Source organism: Rhamphochromis sp. 'chilingali', assembly GCF_963969265.1.
Source record: "Rhamphochromis sp. 'chilingali' genome assembly, chromosome: 4".
Classification (NCBI taxonomy): Eukaryota; Metazoa; Chordata; class Actinopteri; order Cichliformes; family Cichlidae; genus Rhamphochromis; species Rhamphochromis sp. 'chilingali'.
This window is the reverse complement of record NC_137948.1, coordinates 32,491,414-32,517,968: the sequence shown is the minus strand read 5'-3', so window position 1 is coordinate 32,517,968 and position 26,555 is coordinate 32,491,414. Positions and strand designations below refer to the sequence as shown.

The 26,555-nt window shown below is 42.9% G+C and overlaps 1 protein-coding gene across 2 annotated transcripts; it reads right to left on the bottom strand.

Annotated features, from left to right (window-relative positions):
* Positions 1 to 259: 259 nt before the first annotated feature.
* On the bottom strand, positions 260 to 26,555 carry micall2b (mical-like 2b). Of its 2 annotated transcripts, none has more exons than XM_080880912.1 (17): positions 26,313 to 26,555; positions 25,310 to 25,837; positions 24,167 to 24,215; positions 20,843 to 20,984; positions 20,574 to 20,761; positions 20,171 to 20,295; positions 18,616 to 19,311; positions 18,291 to 18,499; positions 17,608 to 17,671; positions 16,954 to 17,075; positions 16,752 to 16,810; positions 16,525 to 16,648; positions 16,300 to 16,402; positions 3,735 to 3,808; positions 3,482 to 3,596; positions 2,966 to 3,012; positions 260 to 1,453 (listed from the first exon to the last, which is right to left on the bottom strand). In XM_080880912.1, exons 2-17 carry the CDS (start codon positions 25,450 to 25,452, stop codon positions 1,362 to 1,364), a joined length of 2,352 nt encoding a protein of 783 aa, XP_080737038.1. In that variant the 5' UTR covers positions 25,453 to 25,837; positions 26,313 to 26,555; the 3' UTR covers positions 260 to 1,361. The 2 variants fall into 2 exon arrangements, with proteins under 2 accessions (XP_080737038.1, XP_080737037.1); XM_080880911.1 differs by having other exon boundaries at positions 17,608 to 17,674; positions 26,313 to 26,554.

Genomic DNA, 26,555 nt, shown 5'->3' with positions numbered 1-26,555 from the left:
TGAGGCAGAACAACACGCAGGAAATGGTCTGAGGTGGACTCAAACCCAGGCCCCTACAGCGAGGGGTCCAGCCTTCAGTATAGGATGGGTTTCCAGCTAAACCAGGTGAGCCATAGTGGTGACCCAGGCATGCTTATTACTAATACTTGAGTTTCACTGTGCACCGCATTCACCAACTACATCAACACGGCCCGTTAATTTTTACCATCTTTTTATTAAAGTAAGAATATTTAAAACAGCAATTAATTTAAAACCCAGGCAAGTTTCTCCTTTTAATAGTCAGACAGCCACCAAGGGGATGAGAGCATAAACATACACACAACATCTGGTCATAACACACAAAACAATTAAAAAGTTGCTTCAGAATTACATCAATTTATGGCACTCAGACAGTACACAGTCAGTTTGGCTCAGAACTATTAAAACATGTACAAATCAAGGTCCAATGTGGACCACTTCATGCATTTCATGCGCTCAATAAAAACAAAAACAAATAAAAACGGGCAAACGACTGAGTATTTATGAGACGTTCAGGTCACATGACGCAAACCACACGCATCCTTTCCCTCTACTGAGCCATAAAAGCAGCCCTCGTTACAGCTTTCATATTTATCTGTAGTGACTGTGTCTTTTCTGACTCAGACATCCTACTCCTATGACCTCCCTTTGGGAACCACTCATCTAGAAAACGCCATTAGATATCATTAAGACATAGCTAAAGAAGCACAGTGGTCACTGTCCAAATGCAGTAAACAGACTCAGACAGCGACCCCGACGTTGCTGATGTGGCTTGTTTCATGATGGGTTTGAAGGACTTTGACTCCCACTTGTATCAGTGTTATTGTATACAAGCAACATTTCAATGAGATGCACAAACAGCGAGATGTAAGCAGACAGCAAGTGTGTGTGTGTGTGTGTGTGTGTGTGTGTGTGTGTGTGTGTGTGTGTGTGTGTGTGTGTGTGTGTACGTCTCAGCATTAAGGAGACAGATTAAGACTAGAAGGGGATTAAAACTAACAACTGGAACATTGAACCCAATCACATCACGACTAGTGAGTCATTAACCCCTCGATGCTGTAAGTAAGTGTGTGTGTGTGTGTGTGTGTGTGTGTGTGTGTGTGTGTGTGTGTACAGTGGAGTAAGGCAGGAGAAGCGTCAGATCTTGAGTGACACAGCTGACAGAGGGAAGGGCATCTTTCAACAAGTGCCGAGAACGACAGATTGCACATGCTGTACACTCAAACGCACGCAGCATCCGTGTTATCCCGCAAATCACAGGCTGAGCACACTGACGTTAAGCAGCGCAAACATCAAAGGAAGACTGAAAGAAAACAGCAACAGCAGCAGGGCTTTGCAGAGTATCACGCTTCCTTCTTGTTTCCCCAGCCGAACAGTTTGGACATCGGAGACTTTGACTTTTCCTTCTTTGGTTTTTCCTTTTCCTTCTTAATGTCTGTGTGATCAAAGCGAGAGCGAGAGAGAGACATCATTCAAATTCTTACTTTATAAAGAAAACAAAACAAAACAAAACAGTTATTACATTGCATTAAGAACACACTGTCATGATGGTGAATTTTCATGTTTTCAAACAATCCTGTGAGACAAACTGTGTTCATGTTTCAGTGTCACTGGCTTTATTTGCTCTCAATGTAGGTGCAGGAGCCCCACCCACTTTCTGTCCAGACCTTCTGTTTGCAAGGGACAGTCAATCAGCAGAAAGTTGCCTCAATAGGAAGAAGAGTTAAAACAACTTGTTCAAAATGGGGGGTAAACGAAGAGGGTTGTTGCCAATAATTAATATAAGTAAAATATCCCGATAGGCTAAAGGCACAGAGCTGCACTATGACCTGATTCTTGAAGAGATTTAGAGTCTGAGCATCATCAGCATCGACAGACATCCTGTTCACACAGTAGTAGTCATGATTCAGGCGACTGAGCCACCCACAAGATGGCGAATTGTAAATGTGTTTTTGAAAAAAGGAAATCGTTTAATATCCCCGAAAAGCAACTTTAATCCTTCTGAGCATTTATTTAGAAAGTCCAATGTAGTTTGGCTAAAATGATTTTAAAGGATGAAACAGCATGTAGGAGCTGTTTGTGAGTGACTAAGTATTGGGGGACAGATAAAAATGTTAAAATGTCACTGTATTATTAAGTGGGCTTTATTTTGTATACATAATTAAACAGCTCCTTTCATGAGCCCATTTAAGGGTCTTTAATATTGCACCGTGATTCAGAAAGCCCCACATTTGCAGCCATCTTGCAGACACAAAAGTCTGACTTAGTCACCACTACGGATGTCCTGACGCCTGCCATCCAGTGGAAAGCAGGAGATTTTCCACATCTCCACCGCATGGGACACGGCACGTGTGTGTAAACGGACACACAACTGCACTCTGAGTGAGAACGAATTGTGAAACTTTGGCATTAACTTTATGAATACATTAAAACTGAAATGGCTAGTCTTTAGCCCACGGTCGGCGTTCGCTCGCTGCAATGTAATGACCTTTCACTGAAGTTCAATAAATCTCCTCAATTTTCAGCCTTGCTTTGCCGGTCATGAATTGCAAATGAAGCCGGATCCAACGCTGCTCTATCAGAGGGTCAAATTAAGCAGCTGCATTATCCATTTGTCTAATAGGGATGCTGCTGACAAAAAGAGAGGGGGGAGCATTTTGTTTGATGCTTTTTCCATTAGCAGTCAGTAGATCAAACGAGATGAAAACATTGCCCAGGCGCACCCTTAAAAAAAAAAAAAAAAAAAAAAAAAAAAATGAAAAATGCACCACGAGTCCCCACACACACAGAATTCTATCTACTTCAATTAGAGGTGTCCATGATGGAAATCCTCAATTGGATAATTTATAAGCCAACTAAGTTGCAGTGACACTGAGGTTATGATAACTAATGAACAGGGTGGTGGTGGTGGGGGGGGGGGGGCTGTGGAGGTGGTGCGGGCACTCACTGAAATCCAGCATCATCTTGTTTAGCTGCTCGTCCTCCTCTTCCTCCCTGAGAAGATGAAGCAGAAACACACAGAAGACAGACAGGTTAGTCAGCAACTGAACGCTACACTTAGAGCAATTTAAATAATCAGTTTCATTACGTCGTACTTAGTCCACAAAATGTCAAAATAAGCCAAAAAGTGTCCCAGAGGGCCGACGTTCAAGTTGTTTTTTTTCTCTAGTTAAGCTGTTTCAAAAGTACTGATGAACAAGCTTAAGCCGATTTGCTACATTTAAGACAAAGTAAATAATAAATACAAGACATTTTCCTCAATACACAACTAAAACTGTTATATTTGTAATGCATTTGCTACATGGTTGATTTGCTGATAGATTACAGTCACAGAAGTGACACAGGATAAGAAGTATAGTCAGTCATCTCGTGCGATGCTTTTAATATCTTTGAGTTTTAAGCAGTTAACTCTGTTTGGAGTTAAACATTATCAAATCCAAACTTTTTACACACACACACACACCTGAGTCTGTCCTCATCCAGACCATCCACGATAGCGTTTCTATCGTTGACAATCGCCACCAGTTTCTTCATCAGCTCCTGTTCTTTCTTCCTGTCCCAGGATGTTTTCAGATGTTCTGCACACACACACACACACACACACACACACACACACACACACACACACACACACACACACTTCATGCTCAGATCAGCGGTCGGTTTTCCTTTTCCCCCTGTTGTGCACTCTGCTCAGTTTCATCCCTAAACCTCACCTGGTTTTTCCATCAGCCTCCTGAGCTCTTGCTCAACAGTGGGCTGCTCTTCCTCCAGCTCCTGGGTTCTTCCACTGCACATGTTTGAAAATAGAGATGACACCTAATTCACGGCTTTATTAAAGAGTATATCCTTTAGAGAGCAGGTTAAGATGGTCCACCTTAAACACATTCACAGAGACCTCGCGTGTTATTGTCGACACATCTGAAACTTTCAACGTTTTTAGAAAAACACTGCGTCATCCTCTCCATATTTGGTAGTTCTTGGGATAATTCTGTATCTTAGTCAGAATTTTTCAAACATCATTTGGCAACAGATGCATGTTTATGCATCCAGCAGGTGTGTAAGTCTTCTCGCACCACCTGACAAATGTAAATCTGACATTCAGACTCCCAACAGCTCTGTTTTGGCCTCCACCTCCCCCTGAGATTCTCAGTTCTTGTTTCCTTAGCTGTTGACATATTGACACAAAAGCTTTAAGAATAAGTTTCCACTCTGTTAAAAATATAGGTGTACCCAATGAAGTGGCTGACAAGGGTATACTGTACTATGTACATATTCATTAGGTACACCTGTTCATCTGGTCGCTAATGCAAATAGTCAATCACGTGATAGCAACTGAATGGAGTTAGGTATGGAAAAAACTACCTGCTGAAGTTCAAGTTCACGAGAATGAGAGAGAAGGAGAACATATCCAGTGAGCGGCAGTTCTCTGGGAGAAGAGGTCAGAGGAGAAGGGCCAGACTGCTTCGTGCCATTAGGAAGGCAACAAATAACCACTTGTTACATACCGAGGTATGATGATCAACACACAACACAGAGAACCTTGACACTGATGGGCTACAGAAGACCATACTGGGTGCCGATCATGTGACCTAAGATCAGAAAACTGAGGCTACGGTTCACTCAGGCTCACCAAAACTGGACAATAGAAGATGTCGCCTGGCTTGAGTCTCACTTTCTGCTGAGACAGACAGTAGGGTCAGAATTTGGGGTACACGACATGAAAGCATGGATCCATCTATGAGGTGCCGTAAGGGACATTATTACTGAAACTTTAGCTCTCACACACACACACACACAACTGAAACGCTCTCACACACACACACACACACACACACACACTACTGAAACGCTCTCTCACACACACACACACACACACACACACACACACACTACTGAAACGCTCTCTCACACACACACACACACACACACACACTACTGAAACGCTCTCTCACACACACACACACACACACACACTACTGAAACGCTCACACACACACACACACACACACTACTGAAACGCTCACACACACACACACACACACACACACACACACACACACACACACTACTGAAACGCTCTCACACACACACACACAACTGAAACGCTCTCACACACACACACACAACTGAAACGCTCTCACACACACACACACAACTGAAACGCTCTCACACACACACACACACAACTGAAACGCTCTCACACACACACACACAACTGAAACGCTCTCACACACACACACACAACTGAAACGCTCTCTCACACACACACACACAACTGAAACGCTCTCACACACACACACACAACTGAAACGCTCTCACACACACACACACAACTGAAACGCTCTCACACACACACACACAACTGAAACGCTCTCACACACACACACACAACTGAAACGCTCTCACACACACACACACACACACAACTGAAACGCTCTCACACACACACACACACACACAACTGAAACGCTCTCACACACACACACACACACACAACTGAAACGCTCTCACACACACACACACACAACTGAAACGCTCTCACACACACACACACAACTGAAACGCTCTCACACACACACACACAACTGAAATTTTAGCTCTCACACACACTACTGAAAAAACAAGGCGTTTCAGTTGAACAGGAAGGTGTTTCAGTTGAACAGGAAGGTGTTTCAGTTGAACAGGAAGGTGTTTCAGTTGAACAGGAAGGTGTTTCAGTTGAACAGGAAGGCGTTTCAGTTGAACAGGAAGGTGTTTCAGTTGAACAGGAAGGTGTTTCAGTTGAACAGGAAGGTGTTTCAGTTGAACAGGAAGGTAATTCTTGACAAGGAAACTGAAGGAAAAAGTGTTAGATTTCAAACAAACCACTACACAGATGTCTACTCAGCAACCTGTTAGTTAGGGGTGGGTTTTTATAATCGATTTATTGATTAAAATCGATTCTGGCTTGGATAACGTGAAATCGATTCATTAAAATCCTGAATCGATTTTTTAATATAAATTTATTTTACCCGAAATGCCAGAATCTCTGGTGAAACCTCACAAAATTTCAACAACCACCAAACAGCTAAGACAGTAAATGAGAGCAGGTACACGGCTTCTGCACTAGGGTTGCCAACTCCCTGAAAAATAAATAAGGGACACCTCGTGGCCAGGGCCGGGCAACCCAGTTGTCTTCACCCTTCCCAGTGTGGTAGCTCTTTTTTTGTGTGTGAAATTATTTTTTAACCATTTGACTTGAACTTGATTTAAGCAGATGCATATTCTTTGTGATATGACCATATGGGAAACAAATGATCATTTAGCCATTTATTTTTAGCTCACAATGACAACATTAACACAGTAAAACAGGTCTCTTTCTTAAACAGAAGCCTGTCATGCTTAACTTTTGAGAATATAAGTAAATCTTTCTTTAAAAGAACTCTGTCCTACTTAACTTAAAATTATATAAATTAATAGAAAGCAATAGAACGAAAAATATTCTTGTAACAGTGCACATTTAGTGCATTTAGTACAGTTGGCTTCAGTTGAGGTATTATTTCAGCTTTTCTAATGCTAATCAGCTGCTCCTGTTTGTAAACCCACTTGTTCCCATGATTACACATCTTAACTCATCATCATTATTCATCTATGTATTACTTTTATGTATTAGTCATCAATTTGTTGTAATCATCTATCCTTGCAGTTGTTTATTACACAAAATAAATTATATTATTACACTTCTGGCCACATAGCCCTGATATTCACTGCACATGCCCATATTAACCTTAACCAGAGGGTTTAAAAAAAACAAACCAGTGTTTACATACCATATCTGCTTCTGCCGTGGCCTGGCGGACAAAAAATTGGTAAAGGGTTCCCCGAGCTTTCATGCCCCTCATGTTCTTCATGTGCCCACCAATAGAAGCATGCCTATGGAAAAAGTGCGCCAGCACACAGTGCAGTGCGCTTTATAGTGCACTTTTCCAGCCAGGTGTTTTCCTTTTCCCATTCCTCCCTGTACTTTTGCAGCCTTTTTTTTCCCCTTTCTCTGAGCGAACAAACATTGCTGCTCTAATGCTGGGCTCACACTGTGCGATTTTTGGCCCATTTTGAGCCGATTTTTGAGTCGTGCGACCGATTTGGTGATCAGCCCGATTTTGGCCTTCATCGTGCGTCGTGTAGTATACGTGGGGTAACGAGAAGCGATTAACACCTCACGACCAGCTCCCGATCATCAATCGCTCGTGAGGGTGTCACCGCAGCTGCTCACGCGCAAACACGTAAACGTCGGTGAAAAAGACGTTGCAGCACAGCTGTGCAGCGTGTGATCTGGACACAAGCGATGGAGGTACAACTTGTAGAACTTTGGAAAGCTCATCCGAGCCTTTTCGATGTGGCATCACAAAATTATCACGACCACAACAACCGTGAAAATAGTTGGATTTACACTGTTGCTCAATCACAGCTGCCTGATCAATGTTTTTCATTAGCAATTTAGCAAAGTTGATGGTGGTGGTGTGTCTGTGTGAGTGAAAGACAGAGAGAGCGAGCGACAGATTTTCTGTTATAACCTTCATTTTATGGACGCACAGTGTGCCGTCCGAGACTTGCACCGCAGTGTCGGCGTTTGTTTCCCTGTTGGCCATGCTTGTTGTTGTGGTCATTGTGGTGTAATTGCATTGTACAGTAGATGTTAATGCAGCCGGTCAGTGTAGTTAGGCTGATGGCAGCTAGAGGGCGAGACCGGTGTGTTTCTGTATAGAATGTTATGTTATGTGGGGGCAGAGCAAGAACAAGAAAATAAAGTGTGGTTATGAATCGTACAGTGGACCCGCGTATAATTGAATAACACGACATGGTGTCAGAAGTCCTGTACTGATCCATATAACCTCGACTGAACGAACCTGTGTCTGGCGGAGCTCGCGGGATAACGAGGGGAGAATATGGCGGATGAGACTGCACAGAGAGCACCGGCGGGGCCGAGCGCGACATTCAGCATCCAGCCACCGGAATCCTTCGACTTTTCAAAACCGCAGGAGTGGTCCAAATGGATACGGAGGTTCGAGAGATTCCGTCTCGCCAGTAATTTGAACGTCAGCTCGGAGGAAAACCAAGTCAACACGTTGATTTACTGCATGGGAGATGAGGCGGACGATGTGCTTCGCGGTCTGAGTTTAACAGCGGAGCAAAGGACAACGTACGAGGGGGTACGTGATGGTTTCCAGGCTTTTTTCATTGTGAAGAAAAATGTGATCTATGAGCGCGCCAAATTCAATATGCGCCGACAGGGAGACAATGAGACAGTGGATGCTTTTGTGACAGCACTGTATGCACTAGCAGAACATTGCAACTATGGAGTGCTACATGATGAGCTGATACGGGATAGGCTCGTTGTCGGTCTCACGGACAAATGGCTGTCAGAACGCATGCAGCTTGACCCAGATTTGACTTTGCAGAGGGCTATCAACATGGCGAGGCAAAGTGAAGAGGTAAAGCGACAACAATCCTCCTTGCGAGGTGACTCTAGAGGTGAGGCTAGCGATGCTAAGTCGGTAGATAGAGTGCATAAAACCAGTCGTAAGCCTGTTAGAACCAAACTACTCCAGACTGATAGTCGTCAAGCTAAAACATGTAGATTCCGAGAAGACGGCAAAAAAGGGCCAACCTGTCAGAAATGTGGTGGCGCTCCATCCCATTCAAAGCAGGATTGTCCAGCGAATGAAGTGAAATGCCATGCATGTGGGAAAAAAGGACATTACAGGCGTGTATGCAGGGCACCAAAAACAGTGCATGAGCTTGAAGAGGATGAACACGGTTTGTTCCTGGGCAGTGTTAAGTGTGAGGGTGAGCCGTGGACTGTCGACTTAAGCATAAACAACAAAAACGTGTCATTTAAAATTGATACAGGTGCCGATGTGACAGTCCTACCCCTTAAGGTGTTTAAGGAGCTCTACAGACACAACCACCCCCCCAGTCTCCACAAATCAACCAAGGCTCTGCTGGGTCCCGGGAGGAGTCGTTTGGATGTCGTTGGTGTCAGTGAGCTTGCACTGAGGAAGGGAGACAAAGAAATACTTGAGGATGTCTTTGTCATCAGACACCTGCACACTGCTTTGCTGGGGAGACCTGCTATTAGCAAGCTGGAGCTTGTGGCTCGTCTGGAGAGCATAACTATAGAGACGCTTAAAAAGTGCTACCCAAAGCTGTGCAGTGGTCTCGGTGAAGTACGTCAGCCGTACGACATCAAACTGAAACCTGGAGCTCAACCTTTTTCCTTGAAGACGCCACGGAGAATCCCGTTGCCTCTGATGGACAAAGTTAAGCAGGAGCTGGCCCGTATGGAAGAACTAGGGGTGATCAGCAGGATTGAGGAGCCAACTGATTGGTGCTCAGGCATGGTGGTGGTACCGAAGAAGACAGAAGATGTACGCATATGTGTCGACCTTACACACCTCAATGAGTCGGTGTGTCGAGAGAAGTACATACTGCCATCGGTGGAGGAAACATTGGGCAGATTGGCTGGTGCCAGCATATTCAGCAAGCTGGACGCTAACATGGGGTTTTGGCAGATACCTCTGACGGAAAACTCAGCCAAATACACCACTTTCATCACACCGTTTGGGCGTTATTACTTCAAGAGACTGCCCTTTGGGATTGCTTCAGCACCGGAGCATTTCCAGAACAGGATGGTCACAGAGGTCACAGATGGTATGGAAGGGGTGGTTTGCCACATGGACGACGTGCTGGTCTGGGGCAGAACGCAGGAGGAGCATGACTCTCGCCTACACGCTGTGCTGGGCAGGATCCAAAAAGCTGGCATCACCCTAAACATTAACAAGTGCGACATCGCGAAACAGCAGGTGACGTTTTTAGGGCATGTTCTCTCAGCCAGCGGTATCAGCCCTGACCCAAGCAAGACCCAGGCTGTGAGGGAGATGAAGGAGCCACAAAGTGTGAGTGAGTTAAGGAGCTTTCTGGGAATGGTTAACCAGCTTGGAAAGTTTATCCCACAGCTCGCAGAGAGGGACAAACCTCTAAGAGACTTACTGTCTAAGAAAAACTGCTGGAGATGGGACATTGACCAGGCTAGAGCATTTCAGAACCTGAAGGATGCGCTCACATCACCGCCAGTGTTGGCCATGTATGACCCAAGCCGTGACTGCAAGGTGTCAGCGGACGCATCATCGTATGGCTTAGGGGGTGTGTTGCTTCAAAGATGGGATGAGGAGTGGAGACCTGTTGCCTACGCGTCACGCTCCCTCACTGCAACAGAACAGAGATACGCTCAGGTTGAAAAGGAGGCTTTAGGTCTGACCTGGGCTTGTGAGCGGTTCCGCAACTTTCTTATTGGCAAACACTTTCAAATGGAGACAGACCATAAGCCGCTGCTAAGTCTGCTGGGGGCACAAACTCTGGATGCGCTCCCTCCCAGAATTCAACGCTTTAGGATGCGCCTCATGCGATATTCCTACTCGATTTCGCATGTACCAGGCAAACACCTGTGGACAGCTGACACGCTCTCACGATCTCCAGTGAAAGCAAAAGAAACACTTCAAGACAAGGAGTTGTTGGAGAGCACAAATATTTACGTGGACATGTTGATGGACAATCTGCCAGCTAGCAACAATTTCTTGGAGCAGCTGAGAGAAGAGCTGGAGAGGGACAGCGTATGTGCTCGCGTGATGCAGCTGTGTGAGGAAGGATGGCCCACACATTTCAACAGCGAACCAGCGCTAAGACTGTACTGGGCAGAACGGGCGTTCCTCACCGTACATGATGGTCTGCTAATCAAAGGGGACAGGTTGGTTATACCTGCAACTATGAGAATTGATGTGCTCACCAGACTGCACGAAGGTCACCAGGGAGTGGTTAAGTGCAGACAGCGAGCACGACAGTCGGTTTGGTGGCCAGGGCTAAGCCAGCAGATAAATGAGCTTGTCCTTAACTGTCGGACATGTTGCCAAGTGAGAGAAAACCACACAGAACCGCTGATGCCATCACAGTATCCGGGGCGGCCGTGGCAAAAGCTAGGAGCCGAACTGTTTATGCTGAGAGGGAAAACCTACCTTCTTGTCGTGGATTATGCCTCAAGATTTGTTGAGATTGCCCCTCTCACACCTTCAAGGTCAGAGGACGCGATCCATCATCTCAAAGGGATTTTTGCACGACATGGGATCCCCGAACAGCTGGTAACAGATAATGGGCCACAGTTTTCAGGGGCAGCTTTTGAGACATTTGCAAAAGTGTATGGCTTCTGTCACATTACAAGCAGCCCGAAATATCCCCAAAGCAATGGCGAAGCCGAACGAGCAGTTAAGACTGTCAAGAATCTATTGCGGAAAGCTGTTGATCCACACTTGGCTCTGCTCGCTTACAGAGCCACCCCACTGCAGAATGGCTATAGTCCAGCCCAACTCTTGATGGGGAGACGGCTTCGCACCACAGTGCCAATACTGCCATCTCTGCTAGACCCCGCACTTCCTGATAGTGTGGCTGTCACCCGGAGGGAAAAGGAGAGGAGGACTAAAGAGGCACAGTCATATAACCTTCGTCATCGCGCACGCAGCCTCAACAGGCTCACTCCAGGCCAAGAAGTGTGGATAACAGACCAGAGAGCCAGCGGCACAGTTATTGGCAGCCACTCCACACCACGATCATATCTCGTGGAGGGACCTCGTGGGACAATTAGGCGGAATCGTCGGCATCTTGTTCCCATGAAACACTCTCCAGACCAAACTGAGAGCAATAATGGGGAGCCAGAATCTGCAGAAGCCGGGGAGCAGTGCTCCACGGACATGCCAGAGACAGTTTCTCCAGAGCTTCCATCTACACCCAGAACCAGATCCGGAAGAGTGGTTGTGAGACCAACCAGATTGGACTTATAACGGATAAGATGGAAAGGACTGTTTTATACAAGAATACCCCTCTTTCGTAGTATTGTTTGCACAATATGGGTAAAAGTGTAAAAGCTAAAAGGTTGTCATTTTCAAATATGCATGTTCAGAAGTTGGGAAATGCAGGGGGTGTGACAAGTTAGCATGTAAGAATTTGTGTTACTTAACGGGTTAATTAGAGTTAAGATTTTCATTATATAGTATTCCTTACAGGTAAGCGCAGGACCAGACCTTCCAGCCACAGAGGCAGAATAACCCTCTAAGGTCTGGTGAGTCAATGGTAGTCTACCCATTGATTCTAGAAAGGGGAGATGTGGTGTAATTGCATTGTACAGTAGATGTTAATGCAGCCGGTCAGTGTAGTTAGGCTGATGGCAGCTAGAGGGCGAGACCGGTGTGTTTCTGTATAGAATGTTATGTTATGTGGGGGCAGAGCAAGAACAAGAAAATAAAGTGTGGTTATGAATCGTACAGTGGACCCGCGTATAATTGAATAACACGACAGTCATCGGTTGTCTTCCGGTATTTTCTCCGTAAGCGACCTTTCCTCAACCAATGAGATGAGCGGTAATCTGAATTGTCATACTCGAATTGTCATAAGTGTGCTGTCAGCTCATTGGTCACAAAGCAGGAGAGGGGCTGGGAATTATGTTTTCAAACAAAGTGTTAATTCCATTAAAAGTTATAGACTACTTTTGATTCTCACTGTATTACGGGACAAAGTGCGTCCCTTATTAGCTCAATACGGGACGTGTACTTTTGTTTCGAAATACGGGACGATTCCGTTTTTTAAGGGACGGTTGGCAACCCTATTCTGCACAAAGACGTAAACACACAGCGCGGATCCGCGGATCAGAATCAGTGAGATGTCGCCTTTCTCACCCGACAGCACGGACACGGTTGGGGCTGAAAGCCGACAGCTCGCTGACTCTGATCTGTCGGCAGGTCCGCGCTTTGTTTTCACGCCGTTTTTGCGCCAATTCTAAAGCTGTTAGTTTTATCTCTCTCCAAACAATATTGACTGAACCAGCAGCAAAAGAAGATCCAAACTGCGCTTCACATAAACATCGTCATGAATTCCCTCACTGTTTTGCTTCCACCACGATAAAAATCGCACGTCATGCACAGCCCTCTCTCTCTCTTTCTTTCTCTCTGTACTTCAAGAACAGTTTCCCGTCTAAAAATCTGTTTTCTGTATTATTCGCTTGCTTGTTATGCACAAGTCTACTGTTGTTTACAGCGCAGTCGGCCGCTGTTTTTTTTTTTTTTTCATTTTACATACTTCCGAAAAGAAAACCTAATTTCTGCCGTTCAATACTGAATAAATTTAAACTTTTTAAAATTATGCAAAATGCAAAATGTTAGCCGTGTCTCTAATAAAACCGCTGTAACGTCAGAGGTAACGTTCATATGTTAATGGTTTTCTTTCGTTTTTGATGTACTGCAGAATATTTTTTATAAAATCCCAGGCCAGGAAAACCACCTTCATGTTTTTATGTGCTTTATCTTCAGCTACTTTGACACAAAGGCATCTGCTGTGATGCTCACACCTTTGATAAAGTCTTGCGTGTGTCAGCTTCCTTTTTTTAAATACAAAAATATGTAAATGTACTGATCTGAATTATAATATTTCTGACTGTCAAAATTCCCCATAATCAAATCGAATTGAATTGAATCGAATCGTGGAACAAATCGATTCTGGACCTTAGTGAGACAGCTGCATTACTTAACAATATATTAGCCTCAGCATAAGTCAAAATTTAGAATAGCGGGAGACGTGCATTATCCTGGTTATTTTTTTGGCATATGTGCTTTTTGTCTTTTTTTTAGCAAAGAAAAATATCTTAAAATCATCAAAAAAACCAGGGAGAGAAGGCTTAGCGTTCCTCCATTTAGCACAATGGATATGATATTTACTCAAAAGTATTGTTAAGATATTCATTGTGTGTACTCATGTTGTACAGTGTTTAACTGCATTATGGTTACTGTGGTTTAACAGAGACAGTATTTTAGTTGCCACCACAAGGAGGCACTGTTTCATTGTAAGAGCACGGATGCTGCGTTATCACGCCCCTAAGAAAAAAAAAAAAAAAGTATACCACAACGAAAATGGCACCCATGAGAAAAGTTTTGCCGCATGTTGATCAGGAATAAAGTTCCCTATCATTTAGAAAAAAAAAAAAAAAAAAAAAAAAAAAGGAATAAAGTTCCCAAAAATATTAAGGACATTTTTGCCTCCGTCGTCATTTTCCTTCGAGTTGATCGCTGTCGATGCTGCAATACTCAACAAGTATGATGATGTTAATAATGTCTGAGACATCCAATGCTAGATGATCCATATAAAAAAAATTATGATGTAATTCAAACAGTGGCACATCATTAATATTTAGGGAAATCCAATTTTTTAAGTTGCACCAAATACATTGTGTGATAGGGCATAGGGAAAAAAAAAGATGTTCTAGGGTTTCATTTTCATCAGTACAAAAAGAACACTGATCCACCTCAAAGCCAAATCTCTTTTTTTAGAAATTCTGCCACAGTATTAGTTTTGTTTAAAGTGTGTTTCTTTAACTTTAGGTAGAATAGGCTATTTCATAAATTTTTAGTATGCTTTATCCAGTGTATATGAAATAACTAAATTAGAACCATGCCATGTAACCATTCTGTTGTAACTATGAAATTTTTGTCTTTGAAGAAACTACTAACAAATTTCTTATTGCATTTTTATCAAACAGCTGACATTGCCCTAGCAATAAATTTGGGAGCACTGATGAGAAATTATTGTATATCATAAAAATTTTAATCAAATGAAGCAGAGGCAGTGGGACCAGTTCACAAAATTTGTTATATTCTCTTTGAGAACAGTTTAGACAATATTTTTCTGAAAAGTCTGTGTAACTTAGAATGACACCGTTATCATCCAACAAATCTGTTATGAATATAATATTTTTGTTCAAACCAGTCACTCTTGAAAATTGATTTTTGATTAAGTGTTATTACCCTATTATTCCATAAGGTTGAATTATGGGGAGAAGTTGTGGGTAAATCTCATTTTCCCAAAAATGCAACGTCTGTTTTGGAAAGTTTGATATCTTTATGGGGATTTTATTTGCCGCAAAATCACATTTCGAATAAATTCTAATCCTGTATACTATTTTATTAAACAAGAATCATGGGATGTGGAGCTAAGTAGAGTCTGGCTGTGACAGACAAGATTTTAACCATTTAATTCTAAGGGTGCCAACCATAAATTCCAATTCTGGAGTTTTGATACCACCTTTGTTGTATCCCTTCACAAGCTGAGATCTTTCTATGTAATGGGTTTTATTCCTCCACAAAAATTCGAACACATTTCTATTTATGGTTTTCATGGTATTTATCGTTTTTTTATTTTTTATATTGTTTACGTGGCGCAAAAAAGGTTGGGGACTGCTGTACTAGCAGGTTGCTGAGTAGAAATCCTTGTAGTGTTTTGAAATATACCACTTTTTCCATCAGTTTCCTTGTCAGGAAACAACTTCCTGTTCAGCAGAAATGCCTCTGGTTTCAGTGGTGTGTGTGAGAGCGTTTCAGTGGTGTGTGTGAGAGCGTTTCAGTAGTGTGTGTGAGAGCGTTTCAGTTGTGTGTGTGAGAGCGTTTCAGTTGTGTGTGTGTGAGCGTTTCAGTAGTGTGTGTGAGAGCGTTTCAGTTGTGTGTGTGAGAGCGTTTCAGTTGTGTGTGTGAGAGCGTTTCAGTTGTGTGTGTGAGAGCGTTTCAGTAATAATGTCCCTTACGGCACCTCATATCCATCCTTCCTTGTCTCAACAGTTCAGGCTGATGGTGGAAGTAGTACCAATTGAGCACTGTGTAGACACCACAGCCCATCTTACTGATTGTTACTGACCATGTCAATCCCTTTATAACCAGTGTCAGCAGGATAACACACCATGTCACAGAATTCAAACCACCTAAAACTTGTTTCTTGAACATGACGAGTTCACTATACTCAAACGGCCTCCGCAGTCACAGGATCTTAATCCAGTACAGTGGATTAAGTGGTCCAACCCATTACGGACAAGGTGTACCTAATAAAATGTCTGGAAATGCTTTATAGCTACAAGTCAGTGTTATATCCGTCTTTACCATTTATTTATCAAATTAGTATTTTCAGTGGAATTGTCGCTGTTGTGTTCAGCAGCGTCGTGCTTCACACTTGTGTGGACACTGCAGACAGTCGGGGGTTGGTGGGGGTGGAAGGGGTGAGGCAGGTTAGCTGGACACCCTGCAGTGACTCGGAGGAGGGAGGACACTGGGAATTCACACTGTCAACCTTCTGGCCACAAGTCTGTTTCACTAATCGCTAAATAGTGGCATGCCCCCTTCCTGAGTGAGAGTGTGTGTGTGTGTGTGTGTGTCTACTCACATGTAGACCAGTTCAGACTCCCGACGCATGGCCAACTGTTTGTTCCTGATCAGACCAAACCACTCAACCATGAGCTCGTCCGTGAGAGTGTCATCGTCACCCTCTGACGAGGAACACAGAGCACACAGTTAATCCCAGACACATACATTAAGATTTCTCTTACATTCACAGCACGTCCTGACTGAAAAGCCTTCACAAAACACACAGCTGGCGCGTGCATCCCACCTTCTTCGCATTTGCGCAGCTTCACCTCCAGATCGACTCCCCTCTTTTCCAGCTCGTTTAAATTCTGTTCAATCTCCTCAAGCTCCTTCGTGATGTCCTCTTTGGGAATGTAGTCTGGCTTCATCTACAGACGCAAACAGATGCAGAGAAAAGTGCATGAATGACATGCTCATTTAAAAAAAAAAAAAAAAAAAGCTACGGCAAACTTATTTTCAGAGACCCACTACCTTCTTTGTCTCTGACTTGGTGCCATTCTTTGTTTGCCCTTTCAGACCCTCCTGTAATCCTAAAAAAAAAGGTGGAGATAAAAAGCAGAGAATAAATCAACCAACAAAGCTAAGAACGGATAAAAATTAGAAAGGCACGACTCACAGTAAACTGTTAGGAAGGCTTCTTCCTGTAAATGTTTGGTTATGACCACGCTCTTACCCTTTGATCTCGGTGGAGTGACAGAAATACTCAGGCTGGGAAACTGAGAGGAAGGCCTCGCAGAAATCTCTGAGGTCTTCGGAGCCTCATTAGACCCTGGTTTAGTGGAAGGGCCAGCAGGCCTGTGGGCGGGAAGAGGGACAAATGGAGAGGATTCGATTAACCTACGACTAGACTCTTTCCCCGTCTTGCTACAGTTTTGATTCATGAGAGCGAGAGGAAAGGTCATTCGTGGAAAAGGAACTCCAAGCACTGAGCATATGTTGCACCACGGAGGACTCTACTCAGTCCCGACACCATTTGGGGCTCACATGCATGTGGCGGAAGAGGAGAGACTGAAAGCTCTGACTACAAATGATGGCCAAGACATTTGGAGGAGCAGCAGGTACAGGCTTCCTGTGGGAGGAATGTTTGGTGAGACGGATGAAAGACTGGATCACACGATGGATGGATGGACAGGACATCAGGAGGAGGAGGGGGGGGGGGGGGGGGGGGGGGGCTCATACAGTTAATGCCTCACGATGTCGATATGCTGAGAGGCCACCCACGTACATACACTCCCTGCTGTTATCAGGAGCACGAGTCAATAAGGAAAAGGACTCAACGAGAAGCATAAGAAGTAAGAATCAATTAAATCAATCAAACAAGTCTTACTTGGTTTCTTTGGAGACGGGCTTGAGCTTCGACCTCCAGTCTGCAGGAGTCTCAGTCTCCTTCACTGCTGCGGGGAAAAAAAACAACAACAAAAAAAAAAACAAAAAAAACAAAAACAATTGAAACCAGTTCAGTTCCCTCATTAGACATCCACTAGTCAATGTCAGTTCCTAGTTCTGTTGTTTGGTTGTAAATGCTATTTGTTAAATGGCATTTTTACAACAATGACAGCAAAAGCACAAAAGCCAAGGATGATATTACACCCAAAGTAGCTCCCAAATAAGCATATAAGCAGCAGATTAGAGACACAGTATTAATAAAATTATTAATAAGAAGCACTGTGGGAGTACAAACCAAGGCAGCTCACTCTCTGGGCAGCATTTATATATAAGGAAATCATATTTTATACACAAACATAATGTAGGAGTAGGTGATGGATAATATGTATTGATTTGTAAATAACTTGAGATTATTGTATATAAAATTATACTATAGTAGATTTCTAACTAGGCAGCTTGTTCTCTTTCTCTCAACAATACTTTCTTTAAAGACAGAACACATTTCAGGGTCAACTTGGAAGAAAGGCAGATGTGAAATGTAAAGGTCAGAGGTCAAATGTGTGTCAAAAGTGTGTGTGAGACCTTGTGTATCAACTCTCTGCTTGTAAAGTGTGTAAGTTTAACCTGATGTGTTGGGTAATGTACTGCCCGTCTTCGAGGGTGCCCTGTCTGCAGTCTTGGCCTTGAGCCCGCTCTGACTGCCCGGGCTCTCAGAAGAGTTCGTGGTGTCTTCAAACTGCAGGTCAGACAGGATCGATGGGTTCACTTTCAGCTTCACCTTCCCTCCAACTCCCTCTTTCTCCTTCTTTGGTGTCTCAACTTTAGGTTGAGATCTAAATAGAGGTGAAGAATGCAACTTAAATGCCTCTCTTCACCAGTAGAGGTCAGGGTAGAGCAGGATACAAAGTGTAATCACATGTTTCTGTGAGTCTCAAGTTAGATTACTTACTTCTCAGTTTTATTTAGTACTGTAGTCGCCCACGATTGCTTTTTGTTGTTATTGTTGTTTTCCTCAGACAGTTTTTTGGAGATGAAGGCTGCTGCTGATGCTTTTGACTTATTACTCTCGTCTTCCTGTTTCACCTTCCAGCCAGTGCCAGTTGTTTTAGCTGTATTCCCACCTTTGTCCAAACTTTCATTTACCTCTTTTTTTCCAGTACCACCCACATTTATGACCACAGTAACAGCTTTCCCTGCCGTGGCCTGTTGTGCCTTACCACCAATACTCTGGCCTTTGTTTATGTCCACATTGAAGGTTGAAGTCTTTTTCTCCTCCACCTTTGCCGTGTTATCTTCCTGGAAGAACTTGAGCTTGGACTGGAGTGTCTTGGCAGCGGTTGCCGAGGGTCGAGGAGTTTCAGCCGGCCTGGTGTTGATAGATGGGGTCACAGTGGTAGTAGTGTCACGTGAAGCTGTGGGTCTGGCCGAAGAGTTAGATGATGTAGCCCAGGGGGCTGGGGACGCAGAAGTGGACTTGGGAGTGGTGGGTTTCTCCGACACCCGTGAAGGACTCAGACTGGAGGATGTGTAAGTAGGAGCAGGTGTACTGTGTTTACTCGAGTCTTTAAGAGGAGTGAATTTGGAAACATAGGAGTTTGGGGTCAAATCTTGAAGAGGCGTGCTTGTGTTTGCAGATGACAGCAACCTGTGAGAGAGAAAGTACAACACACACACAGGTTACAACAGGGAACATAGTCACAAACTAGGAACATAAACCTGCGGTTGGTGCCATTTTAGCCTCAATACACCTCGTTTATAATGATGCTAACCTGCAAACCCAAGCTACAGGAAGACTGTATTGGTTCAAAACGTAAATTAAGCTCAATTTGACTCTATTCAACATTTTATGTTAATAAATGAACATTCTGAATTCATAGAAATGTGTAACATTTGCAATTTACAAAAAAAAAAAAAAAAAAAAAAAATCTACATTTAGCAATAACAGTGTTCTGGCTAGTTTGCTAAAGCTACTCATTTTTCTTTTCCTCATGATAGAAAAAGCAGGACAAATTAAGGTCCTATGTAAAAAAAAAAAACCAAAAAACAATATATCAAAAAATGAACAAACAATAAAACAATTTAAGCTTTTTATTTAATGAGAAAAGTAAAATAGTCTTTGCTAAGAAGAAACTAGCTAAGTTTAACTAGGTAGCGGCAGAGCTAGCAGTCAATAGCTAACAAAATCCATGGATTTATCTGATTAAGAGACTTCTGAAATATTTAAATGTGTTTTTCAATTATTAAACTAGTTAAACTGTATGAGAAAGGAAAACTGGAATATTTTTTAGTTGTTTTAACCGTTTTTCTTAATACAAGCGATTAAAAAATAAAAACTGAGTTATATAGAGGCATTACAAATACAATAATTAATAAGAAAAACTAAAATAAGTATAATAATTCTCTAGCATTCTTACACAAATCAGTCTTTCCCTGTTCTAATGGCAGACTTGGAATAAACATAATGGACCTAAATGGCGCCAACATTAGCATTCCTATCATCTTACTTTGCACAGTTCCTGTGATAAAGCTTCCCATCCACTAGATGTCGCTGCACCAGGTGAACGTGCTTATGACAGGATGCACATGTGCTACTCAGGGTGCCTGCCTGAGATTTTCCAACCACAACCTCCTAGAAGAAAGAAAGAGAGAAAAGAGTGTGGACAAGAGGGGACTTCAGCCGTTACAACTAACTGATGTCACGCAATGTGGGCCTTTTTTTTTTTTTTTAAGTAACTACATTGACGTCATGGTAATCATCTGCTGACACAGACCAAGTGACCTGTCTGTAGTTATTTGGTCATCGTTGACGTGGATGAACGTACACAACCTTGGTCAGTATTTCGTAAATGAATTACTTTTAGACTTCCGCCCCAATTTAGAAATGTAATAGTAACTATTCAATTTTACCTGTGTTGAAGTTTTGTTTTGATTTGGGGAAGGAAGTGGCTTTGTGATGTTGGAGGATGGGGGAGGGCTGTTCTCTCTGGCAGGCTTAGAAGAGGGAAACACCTTAGACGTCACAGCCTGGTTCTTCTTCCCTGACGGCTCATCGCTGGGGCCGTCGGCTGGACGCTTTATACCCGCCATTCCACCGACTGTATGCAAAGACAGATGAACAGATGAGATGTGTGCAGATGGACAGAGAGGGATACAGTAAGACTTTATTTAATACTCACTCGGGGAGCGTCCGTGGAAGTAGTTGTAGTATTGGGAGACATAAGTCAGGATGCTGAGGCGGTCAGGAATCTTAAGTGCCACCATGTCTTCTGCATCCAGCAGCGCTGGAATTCCCAGTTGTTCTTCTGCAACACTGAACGCCTGCAGATAAAACCAGTTTTATCCAGTGAGAAAAGAAACAAGACTTTGGGTTTTAAATCTAGACGAATGCAATGCACTTATAAATCATAAAAGCTTACGTTGTGTGATGTCTATGAAAGACTTTCTAGATCTTTAAGGACACCAAACATGATTGTGTTCTTTAGATGTCCCAAAGAAAAGCAAAAGATGATAAAGGTGGGCATTTGTTTCAAAAATGCATGCATTCTCTGAGGTTTGCAGACAACACAAGTTTAATTTGAAAGAGGAAGAGATGTTTGCATAGTGTGAACAAACCATTTTCATTGTTCTACTGTTCCTATCTACGTCAAATACAAATCACCAACCCGGATTTTGTTGAATTCTATTCCCTCTACCCTTTATGTGAGTCACTAGTGAGAAATAAATCAAGAATTTGCACACTACACTAACATCCAGCAATTCCACGGAAGAAACAAGCAGTGGCAGGCCAACGAGCACCAGCGTCGTTGTTTAATCGGTAATCAGATAATGAAGAGAGCCACTCTGTTAATCTCTTACAGTGTTTTCTTATTCGATTGCCCAACATGTTGTTTCAGCTTTGAGCTGAAACCCAGAGCAGCGTCAAACAGTTCCCGCACTTTAGCTTTATTCTCTGCTGGCCCAAAGAGCAGGCGTTTTGACATGTCGAGCTCTTGGCACTCCCCGAGTTCAGTCTAACAATGAAGAATCTGTGAAGAAAAAGTAAGTGAAGAATGCAAAGTGCCCGCATTGAAGCAGTCTGCTTTTTGCCACCACTTCTCTGCTCGCCCATGCTGAACGTTATTTCCACAATTACCCAAGATCCCACGGTGCTGATGTAAACCGAAGTTGTGTCTTAAACTCAAGCTGACTAACTTAAAGTCTGTTTTCTTGGAGTATTGAGCTTCATCTGTGTAGAGGAGCTGCACACTCAGCTGTAAATCTCAAACACTATCAGGGGCACAGGTGTGGCTCCTGTGGTCATGGTTCATTTACCCCACGAAGATTACCTGCTTCCTCGCTGGTTATATAAATATGATGATGTTCTTCAATGTCAGATAAGCAACACTGAACTTTTCATGTATCATTAACTATCCCCCCCGCACCCTTAATGTCGAGCTTTGACACCGTCAATAAAGCTGTGGTTTGAAGACCATTGCATAGGTACCAGGGTTTTACAAGGGTAGTCCTAGTAAGCCGATCATCCTCACTAACTTCTGATCCAAACCTTTGTTCTGGACATGGCCTGAAATATGACAGAAAAGAGAGACAAGGGTTTTCCCTAGCAGGCGTCACAGGGCAAAAGAGTTAAAGTCCAGGGCTATGAAGTGGAGTTAACTCATGACTCCTTTTATAGAGGAGAGTCATCACAGTTCAACAACTGGTGAAAGAACTGAAAATGAAACTGTATTTTTACTTCAGAGTCCAGCCTGATCTGTCTTTTGAGCCCAGACAGACACTGGCTGCTTCAACTTTTATGTTATTTATATGCACGCATCACGTATGCTGTATACTGCATGTATGCTGGGTCATAAAACACTGAGACCGATTACAAACCTTAAAGCTTTCCCCCACGATTCGAGGTTGTATACTCAGGTCAGATGGTCTAGCTTATCAGTGTCATTATAAAAGCTATTCTCGCTTTGCTTCACTCATTCTTACTGACCTACATTCATCAAAAAAGAAAGGAGCGTGGGATGTTATTGTCTACATTTCCAAGTGTTATTCATTCAGTCTTTCCTGAATGTTCACACTGAATTTGGACAAAGAACGCTCATATTTGCAGCTTCCTCCTCCTGGAGGGAGGAAGGATGAAAATCAACTAAGTCTGATGGCGCTGGGCCCTGTGTTTTGGCCCGAGACAATTTCCACTGATGTTTGAGGTTATAAATTGTGTCTGTTTTTATATTTTACTCTTCATCCCACAGAGACTGGTTTTGTTTTGGTTTTCTGCTGTCTGTCTTGGCCAGGACATTCTCACAAAAGAGAGAGTCATGCTATCCTTTCTAAATAACAAATATACCTGTGCTTTCTAATGACACAGATGGCAGAGTTACTTTTATTTTGCCAAAAACCCCATCCACTGATAAGGATCAGCAGATGTCGCTGAAAGTATTTGGAAAACTAACACGCAGGTAAAAAAGAAATCAATAGTTACCGTTGACTGAATTCACTCATAAATGGGATGTACAAGTTAACATCAGGTGAGCAAACAGCACCACACACCACGAAAACAGCTTCAACAAAAACTAGCTTAAACTCATTAGCCAAAGTGGCTGTGTCCATCTTTTATTTACAGTTTGTGGATACAGCTAAGGATTTATTTTTTTAAATGATGACATGGCTGCCTTGGATGATGTCATCTTTTATATACAGTCTATGGTTGAGACTTAGATTCAGATTTATTGTCACATGGCATCACCATATTTTAGATATGTGCAAAGGCAAAAATAAGAGCATCTGTCTGGCAATGGAATAAAAACAAAAGTAAATAAAGGAACAAGTCATGATTTATTTAGTGACTTGACAGTGGTTGGAAAATAGCCCTTCTGCGTCCTGCTCCTGTAACTGAGGACGTATTTATAGTTTTCTGGGCTGGGACTGGAACAGGTTACATTCAGAGCAAACTGGTTTTCAAAAAACAGACTGATTTATTAACTCGCATCATAAATGATAACTAGGGTGGTGATTTTTGTCCATCAGCTTTACTTTAATTATTTAAATAAATCAATAAACTCTATAATTTTTGCTAACAATACTAAGAGTCTACAGGATGGCAATGCAGAACCATAGACTCTGTATAAACAGTGCATGCAGTCACCAGTTGGTGGGGATATTCTGACCTTCACCATCTTGGGTTTTTATAAAACTAGATGTGACGAATGAGGGCTGGGTCTGATTGAGAAACTAAGGACAATGCAAGCTTGTGTGGTCAGTTACAAAGTAGCCATGGCTGAGGGATTCATTATTTCCAAAACAGGAATGTTCATATTAAAAGTTCATTTCAATCCATCAAATAGCTGCTGACATGCTTCAGTCTTAAGCTGGCATTGTCATATTCAAGAACAAAATAAAAAAAAGGGGGAGGGTTAAGGGAGCCTTTGTTGGATTCAGGAAATCAGTTTGTAAAAAAAAAAAAAAAAAAAAAGTTAAGTGTGAGCATCCAGAATGGAAACGTGTCTTACCAGCTTGTTGTTCTCATAGACATCGTCCTTCTTCAGCGAATCAAATTTGCTGCAACAGAGCAGGAAAAACCCAGAAGTTACAAAACACGTAAATCAACTTCCCTCCTGCAGTCTTCAGTTTTGAAGCAGCGCAGACTAACATGTGTTATGCAGTCATGCATTGCTGACTCACTTCTGCATACATCACAACAGCAGCGTGACACCTGCCTCACTGATCCCACGCTGAAGATCTGAAACTAACATGAGGTTCAGCCTGCATTAATCACACGGTCACGACTGAGCACGCTGAAACTGAGCCTTCAGCCACTGTTTACTGCTGCGGCTCATGTAAACATGGCAAGCGCCTTCGCTCTGCTTTGGCTCGCCATAAATACTGGAATGAGGCGATTACAGCAGCTGTGTCTTTTCTGTCAAATGGCCTTGCTGAAACAAAAGCAGGCATCTCTGCGAGAGTGACTGGCCAGGAGTCAGTTAAAGATGATGAGAAAATACTGCTTAGAGGCTTGGGCATCAATCTTGCAAATCTTATGCAGTGAAGAGTGCAAGTCCTCAGATTTTTATAGTAGGTACTGGAAAAGTACAACTAACTCTAAACGTAGACATAATAATGTAGCTCATTGTCCAATTGTGATGATGACATTACAAAACTTAGTTTCTGTTGCGACTCGAATTGAACTTATCAAGGGCACATAGTTTAAAATGGGACCGTTTCTGAGGACAGATCATCACAAAGTTGGACACGACACATGTGGCCAGCAGCAGTCACAGGGATTTGTAAAATGCCCAATTCCATTACGCAGACATGCTGAGCATTGAAATCGAGTGCAGATATGTAATAGTGCTATCTTGAAATCACCCCCCAGAAAACCATAAGTGACCGTGTCTGCAACGCTCTTTGGGTCACAGCTCAGCTTCGTCTCCTGCTTCCTACAGATCAGCAAATGTTCAGATTTGTGTCTGACAAAATAACACAAAGAGAAGGAGAAAAAGCGAAACTCTGCCATTAAACTCGGAAGCAAAATCACTGACTTCAATCTTCCATGAAAATAGTTTTGTGTTGTCAACAGACAAGTCAGGAGTGCAGCCAATAAGTTTCACTTATTTCCTGCTTTCGTTCTCCGGTCCTGTTCCAGGTGTACTCACATGAGATCGGGTCTGTGTTTGTGGATGAGGGCGCAGAAAGCCAGTCCGTCCCTGAAGGACGTGGTCATGTTGGTGATGGAGACATCCCGGTAGCCCTCACACTGGATCCGGCACCACTGCTGCAGAGCCTTCACGGCCGCCATCCCGGAGCTCGGAGCCGGACTGATCCGTGTGAAGAGCGCAGCAGTGCCTCTGGAAGCGCTCACAGAGCTCCCTCCTTTCTTCGCTCCTCAGCGTCCAACAAGAAAAACTTTAGAAACTTTCCACAGAAGCCCAGACTGACGCCTTATCCGGGAAGCTGGGAAGGAAAGTCTTTTTGCGTTTGTGTGAATCACCTCACTGACTCTGAGTTAAGTGGAAAGAACCTGGACGTGACACCTGCGAGAGGTCGACGATGACGCGATGGTGTGGGTGGAGTTTGTCCTTTAACTCTTTGTGTTCATCTGCCAAGTGACACCGCAGATTCTGGGATCCGATACCAAGCAAATACAGGGCCAGTGTACCGATACCAATACCGATAATTGTAACCTACAAACATGAGATGAATCATCAATTTGCAAATTTTGAACAGATTTTAATGACCACTGGCATTTTTATTTTCCACAATAATTAGTTAACACAACAAAACACACCTTTCAGCTTTTCATATATTTTGAAATTTGTTTTTTTGGAGAGCTGGAATGTAAATTTTAAAGCACTTGGTCGGGTTCTGTATTTTAAATGTGTTGTAGGCTATGAATAAAACAGATGTGACAGTCAACAATAAAAGGTTATTATATTCAGACATTTTTCATAGTGCATATTTGAGGTATATTTTGTGAGTTTAAAAACAATATTTTATTACAATTCAGTAGGCTACATACTGACCGTAAAGTATCGATCTGATATCAACATTTAGTTTAATTCACCCACATCTATTGCATCTGTCTGTGTTTGCCTGTCTGCTATAAAGCCAAGTCATAAATCCAAATTTATACAAAGAGAAAAGTAGCCCTCTACTTACTTCCCTAAGTGCTGTTCCAGAGAAGACGTAGAAACCACAAAGAGAAAACCATCATGTGTAATTTTGCGTGTGTTAAGTATGTAATATAAATGTGACCTCAGGTCATTAGACTCCCACAGATACCCAGAAACATTACTGGGGACTTGCAGCTATTTGAAGGATTTCCACCCTGAGCTTAACAAACAAAAATCTATAAGTACCCACATCCCACCTAACAACAGGAACACATGCCCCAGTATGTAC

Excerpts from the sequence above, each read along its gene's own strand:
- micall2b (XM_080880911.1), bottom strand. The coding sequence starts at position 25,452 with ATGGCGGCCGTGAAGGCTCTGCAGCAGTGGTGCCGGATCCAGTGTGAG. Across the intron at positions 24,216-25,309 it reads AAACACAGACCCGATCTCAT|CAAATTTGATTCGCTGAAGA; the intron begins GTGAGTACACCT and ends GCTCTGTTGCAG. Across the intron at positions 1,454-2,965 it reads CAAGATGATGCTGGATTTCA|ACATTAAGAAGGAAAAGGAA; the intron begins GTGAGTGCCCGC and ends TTGATCACACAG.